The 22,583-nt window shown below is 37.9% G+C and overlaps 1 protein-coding gene across 2 annotated transcripts in view; it reads right to left on the bottom strand.

The window, feature by feature from the left end:
- The window catches only part of Chchd3 (coiled-coil-helix-coiled-coil-helix domain containing 3), a 269,393-nt gene that overhangs the window by 27,340 nt on the left and 219,470 nt on the right, over positions 1–22,583 (bottom strand). For both annotated transcript variants that reach the window (XM_047562734.1, XM_047562736.1), the window contains one exon: positions 21,182–21,252. In XM_047562734.1, coding sequence (XP_047418690.1) covers positions 21,182–21,252 — 71 coding nt within the window. The remainder of the gene's footprint in view (positions 1–21,181; positions 21,253–22,583) is intronic.

Genomic DNA, 22,583 nt, shown 5'->3' with positions numbered 1-22,583 from the left:
GCAAATGGCTTTTGTGAAGGATGAATGAGAACCTGGAGTCAAACACATAAAACTACAGTATTTGTGGATTGATTACTATTCAGAAGTTAATTGTACATTACTAAATGATTATGTGAAAAGCCTGTAAAATTTGGAAATTTGCTATATCGTATCATACGGTAAGAGGTATATAATGGCTGTGGCTAGACAGCAGAACATGAAATAGACATTTTAGACTTATCTGCCTAATTGGATTACTATAAACTGTCAAACTGGCTGATGAAGGCCAGCGAGTCCAGCTTGAGTTTGGATTGAAGAACCCTGAAAGAGGATCTCAAGTGCTGCCAGGATTATAATTTTAGTTGAAGGTGTGAATAATGATTTGGCTACTAAATTGAATAGATTGAGATAATTTTTATCACAATCACATAGAATAAAACAAAGCAATGAGGGCTTTTACCAAAGCTTTTCAAGACAATGATAAATCAAATACAACATTAATTTCTACCAAATACTATCGAATTCTACCACGTTTACTATTAGCTATAAGTACCAATATTTAGACTGAAGGAAGAATTGTTTAACAAATGAAGTTTTCCTACTCTCGGTATTTAGGAGCAAGGTCATTTGCCTGAACTTATTTCCTTACTTGTGAACTAAAAGGCTTTTGCCTAGGAGACTTCATTTCAGAAATGCACTGAAGGTTAATATCTTTGCATGTATTACAAATGCTAAGCACAATGGAATGTTAATCTCTTATTACAAAGAAATGGCAGGTCTGACTGCACTTGAAGGACATTTGACCAACAGTTGTTTTTATCCTGACTACTTCTGAAGTCCCTGCAAATGCCAGCTAGTTTCATGGGTGCTCAGGTTGCACAAAATGAGTGAGAAGTGATGGGCTATCCTACTCGGAGAAGTGTTGGGACAAGAAGTAACAAACTAGAGTCCTGTTTTGAGGCATTTCATTTTACCAAGCCTGGTGACAGGAAAAAAGGTGACAAGAGGACTGAGAATAGATATTAATACTGGATTACGTGGCTCTCAGCGGTCTCCTTTTTCCTTTCCTTCTTTCTTTTCCCCCTCTCCCATACTTCCTATTTCTGGTTTAGGTACAGTTAATTAAAGGGTAAACAGATATTTACATAGGCTTCTAAAGCACAAATGGCAAATATAAGTAAAAGTGCCAACTCTCTCAATGCTTATGCCAGTGGCAGACATCACTAATCAATCCTGACACTCTTTCAGGTGGAGCCCATCAAACTCTCAGACTCCTTCTCAACAAAATGATGCAAGGACCATCACAATCAATTGAACTTGGTGCCTGAAACAAAATTTATTTGACTTCCCTTGCAAGTCAACTTTCCCCGGGTTCGAGCTTTGGCACTGCGTCAGAACCTCTTGGTTTTGCACTTTCCTATGATCCTGCAGTTAAGCTGAGCATTCTGTGATGCTGAAATTCACAAGAGGCCTGGTTCTCTTCCAGTAAGTACTTTGCCACACAAAATCCGAGGTTTCTGAAAGTAAGAAAGGGACCAGATAATGTCCCTTTTTGACTCATTCCACAGCCCTCTCAAAGGGAAGCAAAGCCATGAAAAATCTGGGCTTCGCAGTGTATTTCTTCACTTTCTGGGGAAAAAAGAATGGGCCTTGATTAATGTCTAAGCCCCTTTTAAAGCTGGTTGGAGGTTTAGATTCCATATCTGCCCTTTTTAAAAGTATGTGTTTAAAAGAAAGTTTCATGACATTAATAGATTTCCTTCATGAACATTTTAGGCGCACCCTCCCCATATATTAACACACTTGCTCATTTGGCTTCATGTTTAATTGCACTCTCTCTCCAGAAAGCCCTTAATGACACCATCTCACATCCAGTCTTCATAATTTGGCTCCTCCAAATCAGAGAGCAGGGCTTCCCAGGCACCATCTTCCTGCCGTTGCGGGCCAAATGCGACTCTCCCCAGCTGCTGCTGGGCTTCCTCCTTTATGGCGGAGGCTTGTCTGCTACTCTAAGCCACTTCACAAATGGAAGCCTTCCAGGAAAGGAGGGGCTGTTAGATGCAACCTGCTCGGGCCAGGGCCACATTCTTCTCAGTAATAACTGATGCATGCTTCTGCCCATTTCTTTCATTCCACTGCTTGAGAGAGTACTGTCTCCCAAACCTTCACATAGCATTTCCCCAGATAAAGATGCTGTCAGAATTTAATTCACTAGATGACACGTAAAAGCTTCCCTAAATTTTGGAATATTAAGATGGACATAGGTTCTGATGGAGGCTTAGTCATTTTATGACTAAAAGACAGCTGCCCTAAAAACAGGCACAAGTTAGAGACACAAAGGGCACCTCTGTCCGTACCTGGCAGCTAAAATTAAGGGGGTGGTTTCTGTGCACACATGTGCTCCTCCCTAGCTGTGCCTCCTTGGCCCCCACAGCTGCTAGCTCTAAAGAAACCTGGAGGAGGCAGCCTCGTGAAGGGCAGCTTTCCTCGGCTTCAGAAAGAGTTGAAAAGATGCACATAATTTTCCTGGGGTCATTGGTTTTTAACAATTTTTTTTTTGGTATTTTTCGAAATGTATGTGTCCATGGGATAAACAGAGAGTCTTCCCTCACGATTACCTTTGCTTAAAGGAAAACACAGCTGCCATTCTCGCATATTAAGATGCAAGTGGAACTAGTGAGACCAAAGATTTCAAAAGGAAGGAAAGTTTTTACCGCATGAAAGACACTTCACTACACCAAAGTGTATTGAAACCAAAAAACGGAGGCAAAGTGACTATTCTCCTTGGGGACAAAAGTTCTATTGAGCAAGAAGCTATAGGTGTCATTTTCCAGAAGAGCCACCTGCTACTACTTGGAGCTTCTGCAGATATTCAGGAGCCAGAATTTCAGACTCCTTCCACCTTCGGGGTTTGCAAAGCAGAATGAGCATGCACACGTGCCCGGAGGCAAAACCAAAAGGTGATTACTCAACCACTGTCACCTTGGGATAACTGAACTGCCAAGTCCACTATCTCCTGATTGTCCCTTAGACGATGAGCAGCACACTGCTGGCTTCTGTTACGAAAAACCCTGTGGAGAAACATGCTAACCCGAGTGAAAGCAAGCAAGGTCCCCATTCATTTGGGAGAATATTGTGTTGCTCAGAGGCTCCAGTCCATCCAAAGCATTGGATGTAACCAGAGAGGAGCACTGACTTAATTAGAGTTCATTATTATTTGCTATAGTTACAATGGCATCTAATAACACTGCTGCCAGAGTGTTGCTTTATGAGATATCTTCTTCATGTGGCAACCTTTTCATAAATCAAAGCAAAAGCCAATACCAGACAGTTTCTTGTACAGCCTGCCTGACAATAAAAGTTAACACTGAACCTTAGCTGTTATCAATCTTCATAAATGTGTCCACAAAGTGGCAAGACCGTGCCACGTTACAGTGGTGCTGCTGCTAATGCATGCACAGTAGTGACCCACTAGGTTAATGGGACTTGACAGTCGGTACACTTTTAATTGAGCCAGAGAAAGGAATGGCCTGGCCCTCTTACCCTTTCCTTAAAGTATACAGGGGTTTCCTCCTCTGTACCTTGGTCCCATCAGTACCTCCATCAGGAAATGCCTATGATCCAGTTTAATAGAGACTCACGTGGCAGATAAGAGACCTCATGGGGAAGTAGGTAGGCAGGCTTTTCTAAGAAGAAATCTTCTTGTACAGCATTTAATTGGTGTTCTTGGTAGACAGTCACCTGACTTGAAGATATCAAGTTTTCAGCTCAATTAGAAAATGTTAATGACACATACCTTGGTTTCAGAAAACATAGAAATCTGTCTACATTAACAGAAGCACAATATAATATTGTCCTCAAAACCAGAAAAAGTCAAGAAGTTTTCAAGTAGCAATAATCTTATTTTGACAACAACTTACAACATACCAGAAACCTGAACTGAAGGAATATCCAATTAATGACAAACCTTAATCTAATAAACATTCTATCATGGTTTGAATTTTGCTACAGTCCTAACTACCCTATTGATACTGTGAAGAGGAAGGCCCAGCTTCTATTGAGCACGTGTCGGAGATGAACACTGGAAATTAGAATATCCAACAAAAATCAAGCCCATATTAACAGCCTATAATGGAGACCATTCACAGCCAGATAAATCAAGTCATTAGACTGGACACAGATATGTCAACATAGCCACAGGCTCCTAATTTGTTGAATGAATTTATTTCGACGTGTATTTCCCAAGCGCAGTATATGTGCTAGTTTCTGGGGGAGATCTATAGAGAGAATAAAACCCCTGCCCTCAATAAGGTTTCCATTCAACCAGAAATAAGATGTACATGCTATAACTGGATATAAGACCTTGTCAACAAGCCCTTGAAGCTCCCAAGAGTCTGTAATTCTTATGTAGCTTTTTGATAAGCCTCTCTACTATAAAAATCCCAGCCATTTTAGGGCTCCTTCTAGAGTGAGAACATTCTGAGAGACCAGGTTGAAAAGCTTGAATATCTTATAAATACCTTATAAGTCACAGTCCTGTTCTTGGAGGGCTGCTGCTGTGCCTTGGGTGCAGCTCCACCTTACAGGGCCCGCACTGGAGAAGGGAGATGGGCACAGGCAACTCCGGCATGAGCTAGGTTGCAAGAGGGACTTGAGTCACACAGACACAGGGAGTAGTTACATTGTGGTACTTTAGTGGGAAAGGAGGTGCTGAAGACTTCACAGAGAAATTAACACATGAGGCAGGCAAGACCTGATACATGGATGAATTCACCAGGAAGAAAATGAGAAAGGTGTGCTGAGCTGTGTGTGCAGGTGACAAGAGCGAAGCTGCTGAAGTCTGAAGGGAAGGCATGCTTCATGAACGAACTCCAGGTACAGAAAGGAGGATGTTTGCGGGGAAGGTTATTTTCATATGTGGCTTAATATTTTACGTTGATGGTGTTTGTCCCGACTTCTATACTATGATTTATTACATACTGTCAATTATTCAGCTTTGAAGCAGAAACTTATTTTGCTTTTAATCATATAGATCAGACTGATGGATGAGTATCTTGTGATTGCAAGACAAGCTGTTTTTTAGAAAAACAAAACCATTATCATTTGCCACTACTTATCACCATAATCCGGGATTATCACAACACTGCAACCAAATAAATAAATTTGAGTTCTGAAGTGAAATAAGACTGTAGCTGTCTCCGATAGCCTCCGACTATTAAATGCTGTATTCACAAAAATAAGTTTCACTATCCTCTTGATAGTAATTGCTCCCTTTTAAATAAGCTTATAAACTATAGTAATAAAATAGTTTATTGTCAGCTGTAGATGTTAGGACTCCACGTAAGATTTCATTTGAAAACAGGATCCCACCAACTGCTAAATAGAAATGACTGAAAGTTCTAGAGGAAGGAAGATGGGCAGGGAGCTACTCCTTCCAAGGTGGGGGTGGGGTGGGGATGAAGCTACTCTCCCTGAAGCTTCTTCATTCCCTTTTCATAGAAATATGACTATACCAGTGATTAAAGAAAGCCTTTTAAATTCAGAATGTGGCTTAAACATCATGTACACTCCCCATGTCCTCAAATGCACTATATTTTTTCTTTTTGCTTTTTCACTGTCCCCAAACTCCAGTCTTTTGTTCTTAATCATAAATAAACAGGGAAGCAAGCTTTTAAAGACCAACTTAGACATTCACCCATAAGTGTCATTATTTCTGTGAAAAATTATGGTCTAAGTGGCAAGCAACTGACTTCAGAACAAATTTTAGGACGAATCTTGTTTGTTCATTATAGACCACCAACATATAATTGCCCATAGTTGCAAATAAATATAAATATTCTAAAGGCATGACAAGGTATGAGATGAGAACTATACCATGAACTAATAATGGTGGCATTTATCTGAGCACAGCATTCCACACACATTTCTAACCAAATTAGGTAGTTCTTCTCATTCAGCATAGTAAAATATAATTATTTTGAGCAGTGTTGCTAACTGTTGGTTAGTGATTTGACAGAAACATTTGTCTTTAAACACATGCTTTTAGAGACATGGTATTTTCTCAAGTGAAAATTTATTATGTCCAGGGATTATCCCTTAGGGAAATATATATTGGATTATAAGATGGACATCAATTTTAAAAAAAACACAAAATTCACTCAGTAGAAACTGATCTATTCATTTGATTCTTATATAATATCTCTGTCACTAACATCATTTTACAGATGTAGAAAACCACATCTTAGAGTAGGGTGAGAAATAGGAGGAGTAATTAGCTAGAGTAGGTATACTGCAATCAGGGAAAGACACCTACATACATTATGTCCAATAAAATTTTTGCACATAAGATATTATTTTATTGTAGCTGTTTTGACTTTATGGAATGGAAAATTAACAGAATTCCTTTGAAGTTTATACAGGAAAACCAAGAACCACAATCATGAGCAAATGAACATATTTTCTGGTAGCTGCTACAGCAGAACCTATAGCACATAAAACATCCCCCTTTTCTTAAATCTACTTCCTTAGATACTCTGTCATATGAAAGGGGAATTTTATGGCATGAAGTGCAAATAGATGTATCATTAGTAAGAATGGATCGGGCTTTCTCCAAAAGTTTAGCACTCAAATCTTTTAAAGATTCAACCTTAATGCACTCTCTGGAGCAACAATCTTATTTTCTCTGCATCATCAAGTTCTGAGAATGCATTTTTCATTTGTCTTGTCGTCAGTTGGAAAAGGTGAAGATGTGTATACATTTTGGTTTTCAATTCTCCTATTAAATCAGCTTCTCAGCACTTCAGTTTCCAAATGTTCCAAAAGAGGTATGGATTGACATTTCTGCCAAAGGACAATTTTTTGCTCTGTAGTTTTTCCCAGAGTTAATGGAAAAACTTCTACCACTAATCTTTTCAATTCACCTCTAGGGAATTACAAACTAGTGGTGAAAACTGCAAAGGTTGTGCCAAAATGCAGTACTTTTAAATTACACAAGTCAAAAAAAGCCTAAAATTTTCACAAAACAAGTTTTCCATTTTCTTTCTTTCTTTCTTTCTTTCTTCTTCTTTTTTTGATTGCTAAATAAAAAAATAAATAAAGGTTTAGAAGTCCAAATTTAGATTCCCACCATGATAAAACTTATAAGATTAAATTACCTGGGCCCTGACAACTCTAACCCTACTAGATCCTTAAAAAATTGACATATATAGGGTTGGGTACCAACTAAATGCCTGAAATTTCACCTTTTTACTTCACTAACCCTTATGACCACCCTATAAGGAATTCCATATGCTTTTTCTGGATCATCAAACAGCAACTCAAGAGGTTAAGCAGCCTAATGTTACACAGTTGAAGGGACTGGTCATAATTCCAACACTATCCATGTTGTAGAAATAAAATGCATACCAGTTTTTAAGGGTTTAGGTACAAGTATGTTTCATTGTAGCTTTTTCTATTTGTTTTCTGTTCCATCAGGAAAAGAAAAATCATTTGAAATAACCTGAGTACCTGTCAGGATGGGAAGAGTACAATAAATTATGGTAGAACATAGAATAGTTTGTAGCTGTTTAAAAGAATGGTTGGATTTGTAAGTATTGACCAGGGGAGATAGTTCTATGATATGCAAAAATACATACAGCATAACCTCATGGTCATATAAAAATAAAACCTATGTTTAATAACATTTCTATTCATAGTGGTAAACATGGAAGGATGAATATCAAACAGCAATTTCATATGCTCTACTTTTAAGAAGTTGACTTGGAAAAGAGGAGAAAATTCTATTTTCCTTATTGTAGGAAGAAAAAATACTACCTTAATAATTTAAACAAAAATCCAATAGTATTGACTAATTTTGTAGTCTTTTCACTTCTGGGACTAAACCTCCAGGAAGGCTATCAAACAGCAAAAGTTGATCATAAAATTCAATGGGAAGGAGAGAGAATACTTAAAAAGGTTTGTTTAATAATACATTAGCAACTTCAAGTGGACTAGGAATAGAAAATTAGCTAGAATAGGAGCTAATTTTACATGTGATTATATTTAGTCAGAGTTACAGACAAAAGATTGGACACACCCAAAGAAATGATATCTGTAAGCACTATAAATTTGCCTCGAACATATTGAATCAGTTTTTTTTTTGCTGCTATGACTAAAAGAACCCAACCAGAACAACTGTAGGGGAGGAAAAGTTTACTTGAGGGCTCACAGTTTCAGAGTTCTCAATTCATAGACAGCTGGCTTTATTCCTCAGGTCTCCAGGTGAGAAATAACAACATGGCAGAAGAATGTGGTGGAGGGAAGCAGCTCACAGGATAATCAGAAAACAGAGAGAGATCTCCACTTGCCAGATACAAATACATGTCCCAAGCCTCCACACCTCCTCCAGTCATACCCCACCTGCCTTCAGTTTCCACTCAAATAATCCCATCAGGTAATTAACTCACTGATTTAGATTAAGGCTCTCATAACCCAATCATTTCTTCTCTGAAGCTTCCTGCACTGTCTCACACATGAGCTTTTGGGAGACACCTCATATTCAAACCAGAACACATATTCTTTGCAACAGGCAGAATTTGGTTCTATTTGAATACTTAGGGCACCATTCAGAGAGACTGTGGAAATATTCAAAAAGTTCACATATACCATTTCAACGGTGCAAGAAGATGGAACTCTTCTCTTCTAAGGTCCAGGATTTCTCTAGACAGCATCCTATGAACCAAATTTTTCCTGAACTCTCTTCTCCCCAGACTTTCAATCTAAACTACTCTTTCCTGGGTTTCATTCTCTTGAAGTCCTAAACCTTGCTAGGAGACAATTAATGCAGCAAGTGACAGTACTTATTTTGAATGGATATTAATATATTAATATAATGTAATTAATATACTCAATTATAATTATTATAATAATCATAATTAACATATAGATACCATGTGCACCTTATGTTATACTTTTAGATTTGACAGAAGACTTCTAGAAACAATGAGCAACTCAAAGATGATCATGATTTTTTTTTCCCAACCGAGGTATTTTTATTTTTCCCTAAAAATTTTATGTATGTATTTATAAACATACATTTTTATATGCATATATGTGTATATATATGAAGTACATACAGATTACATGCATTTGGTTTTACACGTTCACTCCAAAATGAGACTTTAATGAATAAGAAATAGAAAATTCAGTTGTATGATTAATCAAGCTGGGTGCTGGCAGATTTTTGTTACTTATAGGCAGAATAGATCACCTGCCTTCTAAAATGATCTTAGGGTCATCAAATTGAAATTTGAACAAAAAAAATGGTGAGAATTATGGGCATGAGAGATAGGTGAAAGAAAAAATATTCCCAAGTAGGCAAAACGTGGGGCTTAATCCATACACCCTATCAACACTGCCTTTCAAAACTGCATTCAAGCTCCTTCGAAGTCTGAGTCCAATTCTCCCACCATGGCCTCATTTTCCATTTGACCTCTTCTTACATTTCTTCTGACCACTCCTAGCATTTGAATTCCTCTTCATGGAGAGCCATTTTCCTCCGTACCCAGCTTATGCCAGACACCTCTAAGTGCAACTCAGAGTCCCTGGGGACTCCCCTCCTCCCTACGGCACTTTGTACCTTCATGAGCATTTGCCAAAGTTAAGTCACTTTTTGAGTTCTCAATGTAAAAAAAAAAAATTGGGGAGGTATGAGATATGGCACTAAATTTTTTCCTGGATAAATGTAAAAGTTATAATTCTTGTGTATGATTTTGACACCTCTATGGGAGAGCTAATGGTCTCAACGAGTATAGGATCTCTGAGGTAGGGACTCAAACTTGTATTCCTGCATTTTCAATTCTGACAGAATTTGAAGAATGATGACTAAGTTCTTCTAAGAAAAGTTATCACATTAATACCTTTAAAAAATAAATATATGCCATTGAGCTCTTTACTGGCCAAGAAGTCAAACAAACAAGGACAGATTCTTAAATTCAATGACTGACAAGAACTCCTGAGAGAGGAGTGATGAAATCAGTCTCCTGGCAAAATGCAACTTCTCAAATTCAATTCTTTCAAAATTACCTCTAAACCAACGCCACACTCTCAAACCCAAACCAGGAGTGGTGTGCAAGGCAGCAAAACATTTGCTTCCTGCTTCTGGTCCACTAATGCAAAGATGCACTGCACACTCAGGCTTGTCATTTCAGCTTCAAAGTCTTTTGTATTGGACAAACGCGATCATGAAAAGAACAGAACTGGTTAATAATGAGTAGCACCCAATGAGCTGTAATGGAGGTGTTAGGAATGCAAATCAGCAAGCCCTGACGCAGAAAACAGCAGCATCTGGGCGTGCAGCTTGCAAGGTAATGAGACTGTGACGATGCACTGGCACCCGTCTTTGATCACTTCATCTTGTTCAAGAGCTTTGCTGGGGAAACAAAGGGAGAGGCGCTGACCCCCTGCCCACAGCCTGCACAGGGTGAACAATGGGAAAGGATCAGAGACTGGTTCCCTTCTCACTTCTCCTCCTTGCCAACACACCCCTTTTCCAGAACTAATGGCTTCCTAGTTGGGGGCCCAGCAGAAAGCAGGCTGAGCAGGCTTCTACCATATGAAGTGTCGTGTCTGAACATGTCGACAGTAATTGGCAATTCATTTTTCATCCTGAAAGCAGAAACAGGTGTACGCTACCTCTGAAATCCCAATCAGAAACCACACTGAATGCATCTCTCCCACAGGCAGCTCTGCTGAGCTTTATGCCAGTGGCAGGCTGGTGGACATCTGAGTCTCCATAGATGGATCTGTCTCACAAATAGGTATTTGTATTTGGGTAGTTGCAGAAACACAAGGGGGAGGGGAGACTAGGAGCAAATGGCATGCTTAAAACAAAGAATCTCACCACACAACAGCAGACCTTGGTCTTTCTTCTATAAATACTGTAATTAGCAAATAGCCGACTTCTTTGTGCTTGTGAGATCTCTACAATGCATGTTTAACATACTGAATAAAGAGGTGTTAGTCCTTGAAAAGGAGTATAAAGCAGATGTATCACTGCACAGTATTTCTTGCCAGCTTCATCCAGAAACGCTAGCTGAGGTGACTGGTGAAACAAGGCCAAGAGCAAGAACTTTCCTTAATGAGCACATCTATCAATTTTCAAGGGACGCAGTTGATTACAGCATTTAGACTTACATACGCACAAAAGGAACAAGGCAATTTAACTGTTGGCCACTGAATGAGAACACACATAAAATAACTTAAGGCAGCCATGTGAGCAAGTTGGGGATGGTTGGGGATGCTTGGCGACACTTTAACATGCGAACATGTGTGCTTTCATTTCAACATGTAGGGAAGGGCCAAGATGCAGCTTTTACAAGTTTTCAAGCATTCTGCCAGGACTCAATAAAGAGTATGAACAAATTGCTGCCTAAGATTATTATATTAAAAACCTACTAGCTACTTACTTACAAATACTGCTCTCAAAATCTCCTTATCAAAAACAACTTACTAAACTTAACCAGGCCTACCTACAAAGCTCTAGGCTAAACAGCAGGAGAATACAACAGGCAAATGTAATTTAATAAAGGGGAAAAAGACTAATTCTTAACAAATAAAAGCAAAATGTATTCCTATTTCTACAGTAATGAAACATACTGAATGAAGAGCCTGGACTTTGAGATAAGGGATTCAAATTCTAATGAAAAAAATATGACTATGAATAGAATTAGAAATCATATGTTTAAGACTATGATAAACTTGAAATACTTTATCTCAGGCAAAATACTGTTAGATATTGGAAATTCCCGATATTTTCACTAACTAAAATCAATTAATAATTAAGGGTGTTTAGAGTACAATTAGCATATAACAAAATACACTGATCTTCGGTCTTCATATTGTATTAAAAGTCATATAAACTTAGGTTAACTATCACCCAGAATGCCAGAGACTACTTCCAATGACCAAAAATTCATTTATGTCCCATTCCAATCAAGTTCCCCTCTATGCTCTTCAATCACTTTCAGATTTCTATATAAATGGAGTCACACAATAGTGCTGATAATTATCTTGTTGAATGTGGGGAAGAAATGATAACATTTGAAATGGGATCACCAAACTCTGAAGTGCTAACACATAAGTAGAGGTCAATATAGATGTTCTTACACAATATCCCAGAGATTATTCTGAGAGCTACCATTTTTATGGGTAGATGACTTCTTTGATACACTTCTGAACCACATTCAAGTCTTAAGATGGTTACCTCTGTAAATGTGACACAAGGACAGAATTTAAAATCAACCTTCTACGAGTCTTCCTGGATGTTTTAACATGTGGCAGGTCAGTCAGACAATAATTAACTCTAATTGGCCCTCCTGCAAGCTTCACTGCTTTCTACCTGTAGCTGAATGGCACTCAAAAAGCAAAATAATGTTTCCTTATCTTTTAAAGCATCAAAGAAAAAATGATAGAAATTATTTCCAAGTGAAGTCTTGAAAAAGTAAATGAAATCTAGTTGGAATCAGCGAGAGGAAAAATCAGTAGCTTCAGTTAGAAATAACTTTTGAGAACTATGAGCCATGCAGTTAATTACTCAAATAAGGATCGATAAATGAATTCCAAAATACCATGTACCCTAGAACTCAAAATGTTCTCATTTAATATATTATGATACAAGGAAAGAAATAAGTTATCATTTTGGCAGAATCTTCATTTATCTAACTAACAGGGTACAATTAATATTTCATATAACATGTAGGGCATGCTAGATTCTTAATGGATTGTATTGATTAAGAAAGAAAGTTCAATGTTAATGTTCCTGTAAGGGAAAACAGAATAATTTGTTATCTCACAAAGAAGGAATCGTGAATTCAGGAGCTTAGGGCCATGAACCTTAGGACAGCAAGACAGTTTTGATCCTTTACATGTAACATATAAAGAGATTACATTAAAGGGAAGAAGACAACCCAGAGCCACCCCAACAAATTCCAAATGCCACAGTTGGGACAGAGAAGAGCATTCCAGGTCACAGATCTGTGACAGGATGCAAATAAGTTGTCTGGACGTTCACAGCACATTTGACACTTGAGATTTCTACACATACTACCTTGAAGGAATCAGAATGTTTCTACAGTGATCTTCCCCACCTTGTGACCAAGTACAGATGTTCATGAGATGGCAGTAGTTTGTATTGTCCTTTTGCAGAAACAGACAATACTGTGTGGACCTAGTTTACAGTTCTGCTCCTGCCCTTTTTTAGCCCTATATTGCAATCAGCTTTGCCATACTGCCCCATTCTGCAGGATACCACTGAACTGGTGGAATGCTGTGGGGTAAGTAGTTGGAAAATAAGAGAAATAATGCAGATAGAAGTTAAACTCCCAAGAGTTGATGACATTCCTTAGCATTTACTTCTATTACCTTAGAAAAGAGTATGTAGATTAAGTATAGACATCCAACTTAAGGAATAAAAAGAAACTAAATATTCAACCAGACAGATCTTATTAGAAGAGTTCCAATCTTAGAAAGCGGGGAAGAAGCATCAGTCACCCAAGGTTTCATTACAAATGTAAGCAATTCTAAATGTTTAACATAGAAAACACTGTCAAATATTAGTGTGTTCCAAAGCAGGCCCCATTTTCCTTGGAGCTAATTTGGTGCTGGGGGACCTCAACCACCCAAAAACTACCCAACCAACCAACCAATCAACAACCATCCAACCAGGTGACCAATCAAAAACCACCCACCCAACCAACCAATCAACAATCATCTAACCAATCAACCAAGCAATCAACAACCAACCAAACAACTAACCAAATTCATAGCTTGAGAATTAAATTTACTCCAGAGTTGAATAAAACAACTTATGACCACATTTTTAGGTAAGGGTCAATGACAACTTTCTGTTGATAACTTTTAAACCTTTGGGTGTTCTAAATAAGCAAGTCTATGTTTCAGTCTCATGTACATTTGTCATTATTAGTTACATATAAAGTATCTTTCTTCAACTTCAGAACATGCTCCAGAGGGTGTGAAATATTATGGAGGTCAACAGGTAAGCTGATGTTTAAAAAAGAACAACCAACAAACAACCTGGACTTCTAAAAAGGCAATTGCAACCAAGGAGCTCATGCACAAAGGTACAGGTCTATATACTTTATCTAGAATTTTGCCCCTTCACTTATTCTCTTACTGAATAATCAAGATGTTACTTGGCTCCAAGGACCACAGGGAATAAAATGTCACCACTGCAGCTGCTGTATTTCCTGCTCACAGCCCTTCAAATTAAAAAAGGGAGAAGAAAGGCCCAATACAAATGCAGAATTTAATTAGTTAGTAAAAGCCCAAATCCTTGCCCGAAGGCCTGTTCTTCCCGTAATGTCGCATTCTTTTCTTCTTGTGTAAACTTTTCATTATGAAGGAGACATCTTTATAATACAATAACTCTAGTTATAATGTAACTGCTGGTAACATAACTCCTACATTAGAAAAGGCAGCATGTTCAAGTAATGTTGCTTTAATATAATTTGTGTTCAGCAGAAACCAAGTCAACTTGGTCATTTAGAATTTGATCAATGTGAATTAGTGTCTTACTGAGATAAACCATTTGATCATTTCAAAATTGATCAATGAGAATCAGAGATAAAGCATTTATCATGTGTATTTGGTATATTAGATCCATTCACGCCACACTACAGTAGGTTATAAGTAGATATCAATAAGTGTTAGAGACAATGTGCAGGATACCTGTCAGCTGCAGATATAAATACATGTACAACAGTATATAATATTAATCCTTTTGATAAGGCAAGTTATTCAATAAGGCAGCTGGCGTCACTGAAAAACTGCAAAAGTTCAACTTCAGAGAAACTAGATAGAACAGAACAGAGCAACTGACTAGCTCAAACTTCTGAAATAACTTTTAATTAAAAGTTTAGACAGAAAGGTAAGTAACATAAATTTACCTGACTAAACTTCTAGAAGAGACTTAAGACTATTAATCAGAGTAAACTTTGTACCTGCAGTCCAATTAGTTCTATTAATCTAATATTTCCAAACTGAAGTCACATTGACATTTGGGCACGCTGGCTTATGCATCTAACAGAATTATAAATTTGCTAGTCAAAGCCTTATTTAATTATTTTACAGCCAATTAAGCAGGATCTTTAAGCACTGTTGCTTACAACTGTCCAAGATCCACACTGTAATTATAGTGAACAGGAGAAACACCTGCTGATACTCTTGGTATGTCATCCTCAGGTTCACAAAACCTATTAAAATCCAACACCAAACAGGAAATTAAACAGTACTACAAAGTGAAGCACCCCCCCCCCACAAAGGACATTTGAAAGTTAAAGGGTTTTACGTAGCAAAAGTGAAAAAAAAAACTTTGAATACACAGCAATACTTAAAAAGTCCATTTCATCCGTACAAGTTGCGCACAGCATTCCCCAAGTCCTCTCTAGTCACCTATTCCACTCCTACAAGGTAACTAAACTGTAAATACTTTCTAAGGATAATCCGAGTATCTTCTCATGAGCCTAAGTTTATGTCAGGTTCCTACAACTTCTGTCAAGGATAAAAGTGAAAATTCCTTCTAAACTTTGACACACTGAGGACATTTGCCTGCATTCATGTATGGTTTCATAAAATCACACTTCTTTACAAGTACTTCATCTTTCAAAGAAACTGAAGCCAAGATGGAAAGTTATATACCAATGAAACCATCTCAAAATATTTTCAGGGATCTATGTCACTTTCTGTACATTTTATTTTTTTCTTTTATGGAAGGTAGAAATCCATCACTTTATTACCTAAATGACAGTGTGGGAATGAAATATCAACTGTCTTTAAAATGCTCTCCATATGTTTGATATTATATTGTCTTTACAATGTTTATATTGCCTTTAAAGTAGTTTGTTTCTTTAATATTTGCTTTCCACTTGCTTGATATTTGCTTTCATATTTTAAAAACAATCAGCGTGTGTGTGAACGCTGGTAACATTTCCTTTCTGTATACATGGTGTACCAACTCCAGTCCTCCCAGACAGAGCCAATTGTGATGCTGACAGGAAACAGGGCCCCACAGCACTCTGACGACTTTGCTGCCCACACCTCTTATGAGCAATACTGTCACGAATGCTTTATGTACTCGTAATCCTGGCTGCAGCGTGGACTCCCTAAGGGTCCAGACTTCTTCTAATGTTCTATTTGAAGGTTTAATAGCATCTAGATTTTGTATGGAAACACAGAAATTTCTCCTATGGCACATAGTTTTATAACTTGAGTTGACATAATAATAAAACCTAACATTTATTTTGTGCTAGATCTGTGCTAAGAACTCCATATAGCTTCCCTTTTTCCCTCTGTGGTGCTGGGGAGTGAACCCAGGGCTGAAGCAGGCTAGCCAAACGCTCTACCACTAAGCTACATCCCCAGACCCAGGTAACATTATTTAATGTAATATTTTAATTAATAACCTATAAGGTAGAATGGAAACATTAATAAAGAACATAATTGTCATCATCTGAACTACAACATGGTACGATACCATGTAAACCAGGAACAAACATGGCAAGTTGCTCTATTTAGCAATAATGACAAAGGGTGATAAATGTGATACAAAGTGCTGATAATGATTGTTTTAGTTAGATTGGAAAAAGAATAAGTATTTCTTCAGATTGAAACCTGGATGTAAAAATGTGCTGAACTGGTCAGTGCTTTGCCTTTTACAGCAAAAATCTTAAAGCTATTCTGGAAAAAAGTTCCTGTAGGAAAATAAACAGTACAAATTCTCTAATTGCAAGTCCTTTCGTTCTTACTGAAATAATGATAAATGATATTTTAATAATTTAATATTAGTTAGGAATATAACTACCCCATCATGGTACAACTCTGGGTTTTAAAAATTTTTTTCATTTAAAAAGTCTGTCTTCCTCTTGTTTTTCTGTGATAAACTATATGCTCTCGCTATTAAGACCCTGTTTGCCATCTCCATAGATGAATATTCAGAATACAGCAGGGGACATGTCTCATAGGAGCTTCTATCGATAAATGATGTGTGGATAAAGTAGGAAAAAAACCCATTAATTTTAAAGTGCTTAAATGGTTTACTACCAAAACTATAAACTGAGGAACTGAAGTGTGAGTAAATATTTTAAGCACCCTGTTAGCTATCCTGGTAACCAATGTGACTGGTGTTAGTCCTGTGTAGTTGCAAATGTTCTTGTTTTTTTTTTCCCTTTATGGTGATTTTGGGTGACCCCCTATAGCTGTATAATAGTGCCCTTGACATTGCAATTTAAAAAGCTTCCACTGCCTGTAGCCAAGATGCAACCCAATAAATCCTATTTCCATCAGATAAAATTAACTAAATCCTCCTCAAAATGCCTCAGAACTTGCTGCCTAAGAGGGACAGTGAGTGAGGTTCAGGGTGGTCAGAGGTCTTCAAGGTGAAGTTACAGGTACTAAGCTGGTTATACAGAGGAGACAGGGAAAATAACTTGGCCAGGCAAGACAGTTCTGTTATGCAATGGAAAGACTACAGTATCCTGTCTTACGTAAAACTGAAGGGTCATGAGTATCAGAGATGGCCAAATTTCTAAGGAGAAATGAAGTCCTGCCAAGTGAACTCCACCTTCATAGTTGGTAAGCATCTCTTACCGCCAGTGTGCCTTCACTTCCCAGGTGTGAAGCTAATGCGTTCACTGCAAATCAAAATTCGACCTTCTAGAAGGTCTAGCAGGCAGAAGTTGGGGGTTGGGGAAGGATACTGGTATAAAGAAAGTTGCTTTCTAAAACACTGGCTCTTTCTTTTTTTCAGTGCTAGGGATGGAACCCAGGATCTGTTGCAAGGGCTAAGCAAGTGCTCCACCAAGAGCTATGGCCCCAGGCCAAAACACTAGCTCTCGACAGTCCTTCGGTGTGTGAACACTGGGTTGCTATTTGTACTGGCATTAGCAGACAGCGGACTGAAAGTACAGTCCTCAAGACTGACCTCACTTTAGACATCTGCAGCAAGTTTAGAGGGGTTCACAGATCACCCTAAGACGCAATAATTCACTAAAATTCATGTCTCATAGAAAACTATTAATTCACAGTTATGGATTCAGAGGACTGATATAGAAAATTAGTATAGAAAGTCTGGAGGGTTCCATATGCAAAACTTCTATTGTCTCCAGAAATCAATGTTGTGACAATACGTATGGAATACTGTCTCCTGGTATCACTGTGTGACTGGTCAACCAGGGTAGCTCAACTTATACAGAATTGTACTGGGGCCTCATTACATAATCTGGGTGATGGATTGGCCACATGATTTAATCAGTCTAACCTATAGGTCTAACATTGTCTTGTAGAAGATAAGCCTTCAGAATGTGTGTTTGGGCGTTCCATGTGACCTCTCATTCTCCAATAGTCTAGCCCAGGCTGCATGACATGGCAGTCGTATAGAGCCTCAAAGAGACTTTTCTCATTTATAACCAGATTATTTCTCTCTGTAAAATCCAGCTTCCACCAAATTTTCCAACCAGTTAAGCTTTTATTTGTGGTTCTTTTTGGTTCTTATTTTGGTTATTTTTGGTTCTTCTATGCAGATACTATGGATTGAACTGTCTTTCCCTCCAGTTCATATGCTGATGCCTAGTACCTCAAAATGTGACTGTATTGGGAGAAACTTTAAAGAGTTAATGCAAGTAAAAATGAGATCATTTTGGGACATATTGGGCTGTAGTCCAATATGATGATTATGCTTCTTAAAAAAAAAAAAAGAGTAGGACACAGACATGCGTGGAGGGAAAATACTCAGGGAAAAGACAGCCACCTACAAGTTCTGGAGAGAGGCCTCAGAAAAAATTCAACCTTGCCAACACTTAGATCCCAGACCTCTAGCCTCCAGAATTGTGAGAAAACCAATGTGTTAAGTTACTCAATTGGTGGCAATCTGCAGCTCTGGCAAGCTAATACCAATTAATGACTAATTCACATCCATGTTAGTTAACTTTTTATTGCTGTGACCAAAATGCCTGACATAAAACTTCTTGAAAGGAGAAAGGATTTATTTTGGCTCATGGTTTTCAAGGTTTCAGTGAATGGTCAGATGGCTGCATTGCTTTGGGCCATAGGTGAGGCAGAACATCATGGAGGAAGGACACAGTGGAAGAAAGTTGCTCAGTTCATGGCAGCTTGGAAGCAGAGGAAGAGGAGGGCAACAGGGAAGAATACAGTTCCCAAGCGCACACCCCAGAGGCCTACTTCCTCCAGACACGCCCAACCTCTCTATGGTTTTCACCAGCTCCCAGTAGTCCCTTTAAATTATTAATCCATCAGATGGATTAATCCACCAGAAGGGTCAAATCCCTGGAGATCCAATCACTTTCTAAAAGCCCCATCTCTAAACACTGGAGTGCTGTGATCAAGTCTTCAGCACATGAGCCTTTGGGGGACGTTTGAGATCCAAACCATAATGATGTCCAATCTCTCAATGACTGCTGCACCAGACTCTTCTCTTTCACTGGTAGAGCCCTCCCATGCGGCACTCCTGGGCTCTTGTTTCTCAGACCTCCACCCAAACTCACATCCACTGCCAGACTCCCTTCCTATAGGAACACAGAAATCAGGGCACTAACCAGCTCAAACACCTTCCAGTGTTTCCTGCTAAAAGAAGACCAAATCCCTAGCCCAGCAGCTAATGAATGACCCTACCGACCTCACCAGCTGTACCTTGACTGATCTCTCACAGTCGCACCATTGATCTTCACTAAAGTTGTCACCCACCAACTATAGAGCGTGATTTTCCTCCTGAATATCTTTCCCTTCCACCTACTCAATACATTTTTAAAGCTTCACCAAATACCATCTTCTTTATGAAGACTTCATAGATCATTCTAGTCAGAATCGATCTTTGATCTATCTCAAATTTTAGTTATTTTCATAGTTATCATCTTATCATGAAGAAATACCCAGGGTGTCAAGTCAAAGGTTCCCATAGTACACAGACAAACCGGTAAAAAGATATTACTTTATCCTTAGGGGAAATAAATACAAAACTTAAAAAATGTAAGTATATCAAATACATTTTCTTCCTTTCTTTCTTTTCTTTCTTTCTGTGCTGGGAATTAAACCTAGAGCTTCACTCATGTTAGGCAAGTGATGTACCACTGAGCTACACCCCCATCTCTACAGTCCCTTTTAATATCAAATCTATATCTAATTCTTCATCCAAATTCTTAAGATCTCATATTAACCTTTAAGAGTGATATTTGTGACCCATTCTTCTCCCCACTACTGCTAAAAGAGAGAATTTACTAAGGAAGATTGAAGATTTTTGCCTGTTTAAATATACCTCAAAGCACCTTTTAAAAGCAAATATAGTTTTAATCAACATTAAAGTAACACTAATATCTATTACCTCAGAAATTGTACGGTTGCAGAAACTAATAACTCCACCTTAGGGTTTAATCATTTTATCAAATACTTATAAACATGTACACGGAAGGAGGTCAGAGACCAATGCAATCTTTCAACTAAACCTGTCACAACACCTTTTTTGCTTCACTAATTTGCACATGTGTTACTAGCGGGTTTATACAATGGAGTCATTTATACACTCAGGACTATCTGAATGATGTCTTCTTACCTACTGTGAGAACTGGCAGTAAAGAGAACATATAAGGCTATGGGTCATGGACACTTTGATCCATCAATTATAGAACATTCATTTAAACATCCCAAGTATTAATAGAGATAGCAATTTAACATCACCTTCATAATCAAGGGCAAAGTAAAGTCTATGATTTAAATGCTTTCAAGATACATGTAAAGAAATAAAAATAGTTTAAATATGAGAAAGGCATGTATCCAAATTTGGACATGCCCATCATTTTACTACATAAAAGTGAACGGCTTCCATTAACAGAGGTAGCAATTTAACATCAATTTAAGGCATTCTACCTCAAATATTATTCCAAATGAAAATTGTATTACCATTGCTTTTGATTTCCCCTTAGTTCATAAAAAGGACTGAGTTGTAACAAGCTTTCATCAAGTGCCCTTTTGTTATACCTGAATTCCACAACAGATAACAGAAACCATTTCGCACACCCCCAAATACTTCCAAGTATTCCAGAGTGCTACCTAACAAACTGTCTTCTGTTCAACCAGCAATGAAATTGTTCTTTCATCTGGTTAAGAATAGTAAACAATTATGACACTATTAAAAACTTACTTGAACTTTGCTTCTACCTCTTCAGCAGCTTTCTGATATTGCTCAGTGGTGATTTTGTAGAACTCTGAGCTCTGTGGACAAAGATTGATAATAGAGTGTTCACTACACAAGGAGATAAAATGTGTGGAAGACATATAATTTTCAAAAACAAAAACAAATCATAAAACCTTGTTTCTTGTATTAAGTTGCACGGATACTTACAGAAATACACGTAAGGCTATCTGTTTAAATAACAGTTGTTGATACATAAGGCTGCAATTACAGAGCAAACTTTCACAGTTATAACTGGTCATTATTTAATCTTCATGAGAAAATTCCTAGCATATGTTTGAAAGATTATTTAGGTCTACCATATTTGGAATCTACTATGGCACAATCAAAGGATGTTTGGGATCAAATTTATCTATTATTCCATCAGAGTTCCAACTAGGATGTTAGAGGATTATTTCTTTTACATAATATTTTGACCTCAAAGTGAATTCTTTATGGAATAGAAATTTTTCTGTCACCTCCACATGACCAAAAGAGTATCCACATTAATGACCATCAGTAGGAATGAGAGGTCAGACTTAGGTAACTTCAATTAAAAAAAATGTTTCCTCTATTATATGAACATGTAAGCAACATACACCAAATTGCAATGGTAAAATAATGCCTTTCCTAAAGCAGCTGACTAGCTACTTTGAAACCAATCTTACTATAGAGGGTGGCCGAAACGACCCCACCAGCCTTCAGGCTCAATGAAATATCCTGCAAAACACACGGCAGTGCTCAAGAACACAGCACATTACAGTGGTCTATTGTGCCCTTCATTCCCTAATCACTCAGGTTTCACATGCATGGCTTGGGGTAGATTATTTTTTAATAAATCATTGTTGGTTGGTGAGAAAATGAAAATGAAATCCACTTCACACCAGCGACCCCTTTGCATTTAACAATCTGGGTTGTCCAATGACAGTCACATCCAGGTTTCTAGGATGTAGATAAAATCAATAGGTATGTGATTAGACAGCAGATGCAGGGTGGCTGGAGCCATAGACAGGTCACCATTTGAGATGATGAATGGCTTTCTATCAACCCATAGTCCCCTACGATGCTAACATTTACTATAATCTTATTTGGGCTACGATTTATCTTTCTTGCACCTGATCAATAAAGATGAACAGAACAGTTGTAAGGATCGATTGTAATTTTTTATCATTTTCAAGCACAAAGGTGCATTTCTGACATGAAGACAATATTCCAAGTATACTGCTTCTGCATTTTTAAAAATTGCAATTTGAGTGATCAACTGCACCAGTCTATATGCTGAGAGGTTTTAATTCATCTGTTGGTCTAAAGCTATCAAAAAGCCATTTGTCTTCTCAGATATTTTAACTTCGGGTTATGTCACATTTTCCTA

Source organism: Sciurus carolinensis, chromosome 8 (genome assembly GCF_902686445.1).
Source record: "Sciurus carolinensis chromosome 8, mSciCar1.2, whole genome shotgun sequence".
Classification (NCBI taxonomy): Eukaryota; Metazoa; Chordata; class Mammalia; order Rodentia; family Sciuridae; genus Sciurus; species Sciurus carolinensis.
This window is presented reverse-complemented; position numbering and strand designations above follow the sequence as displayed.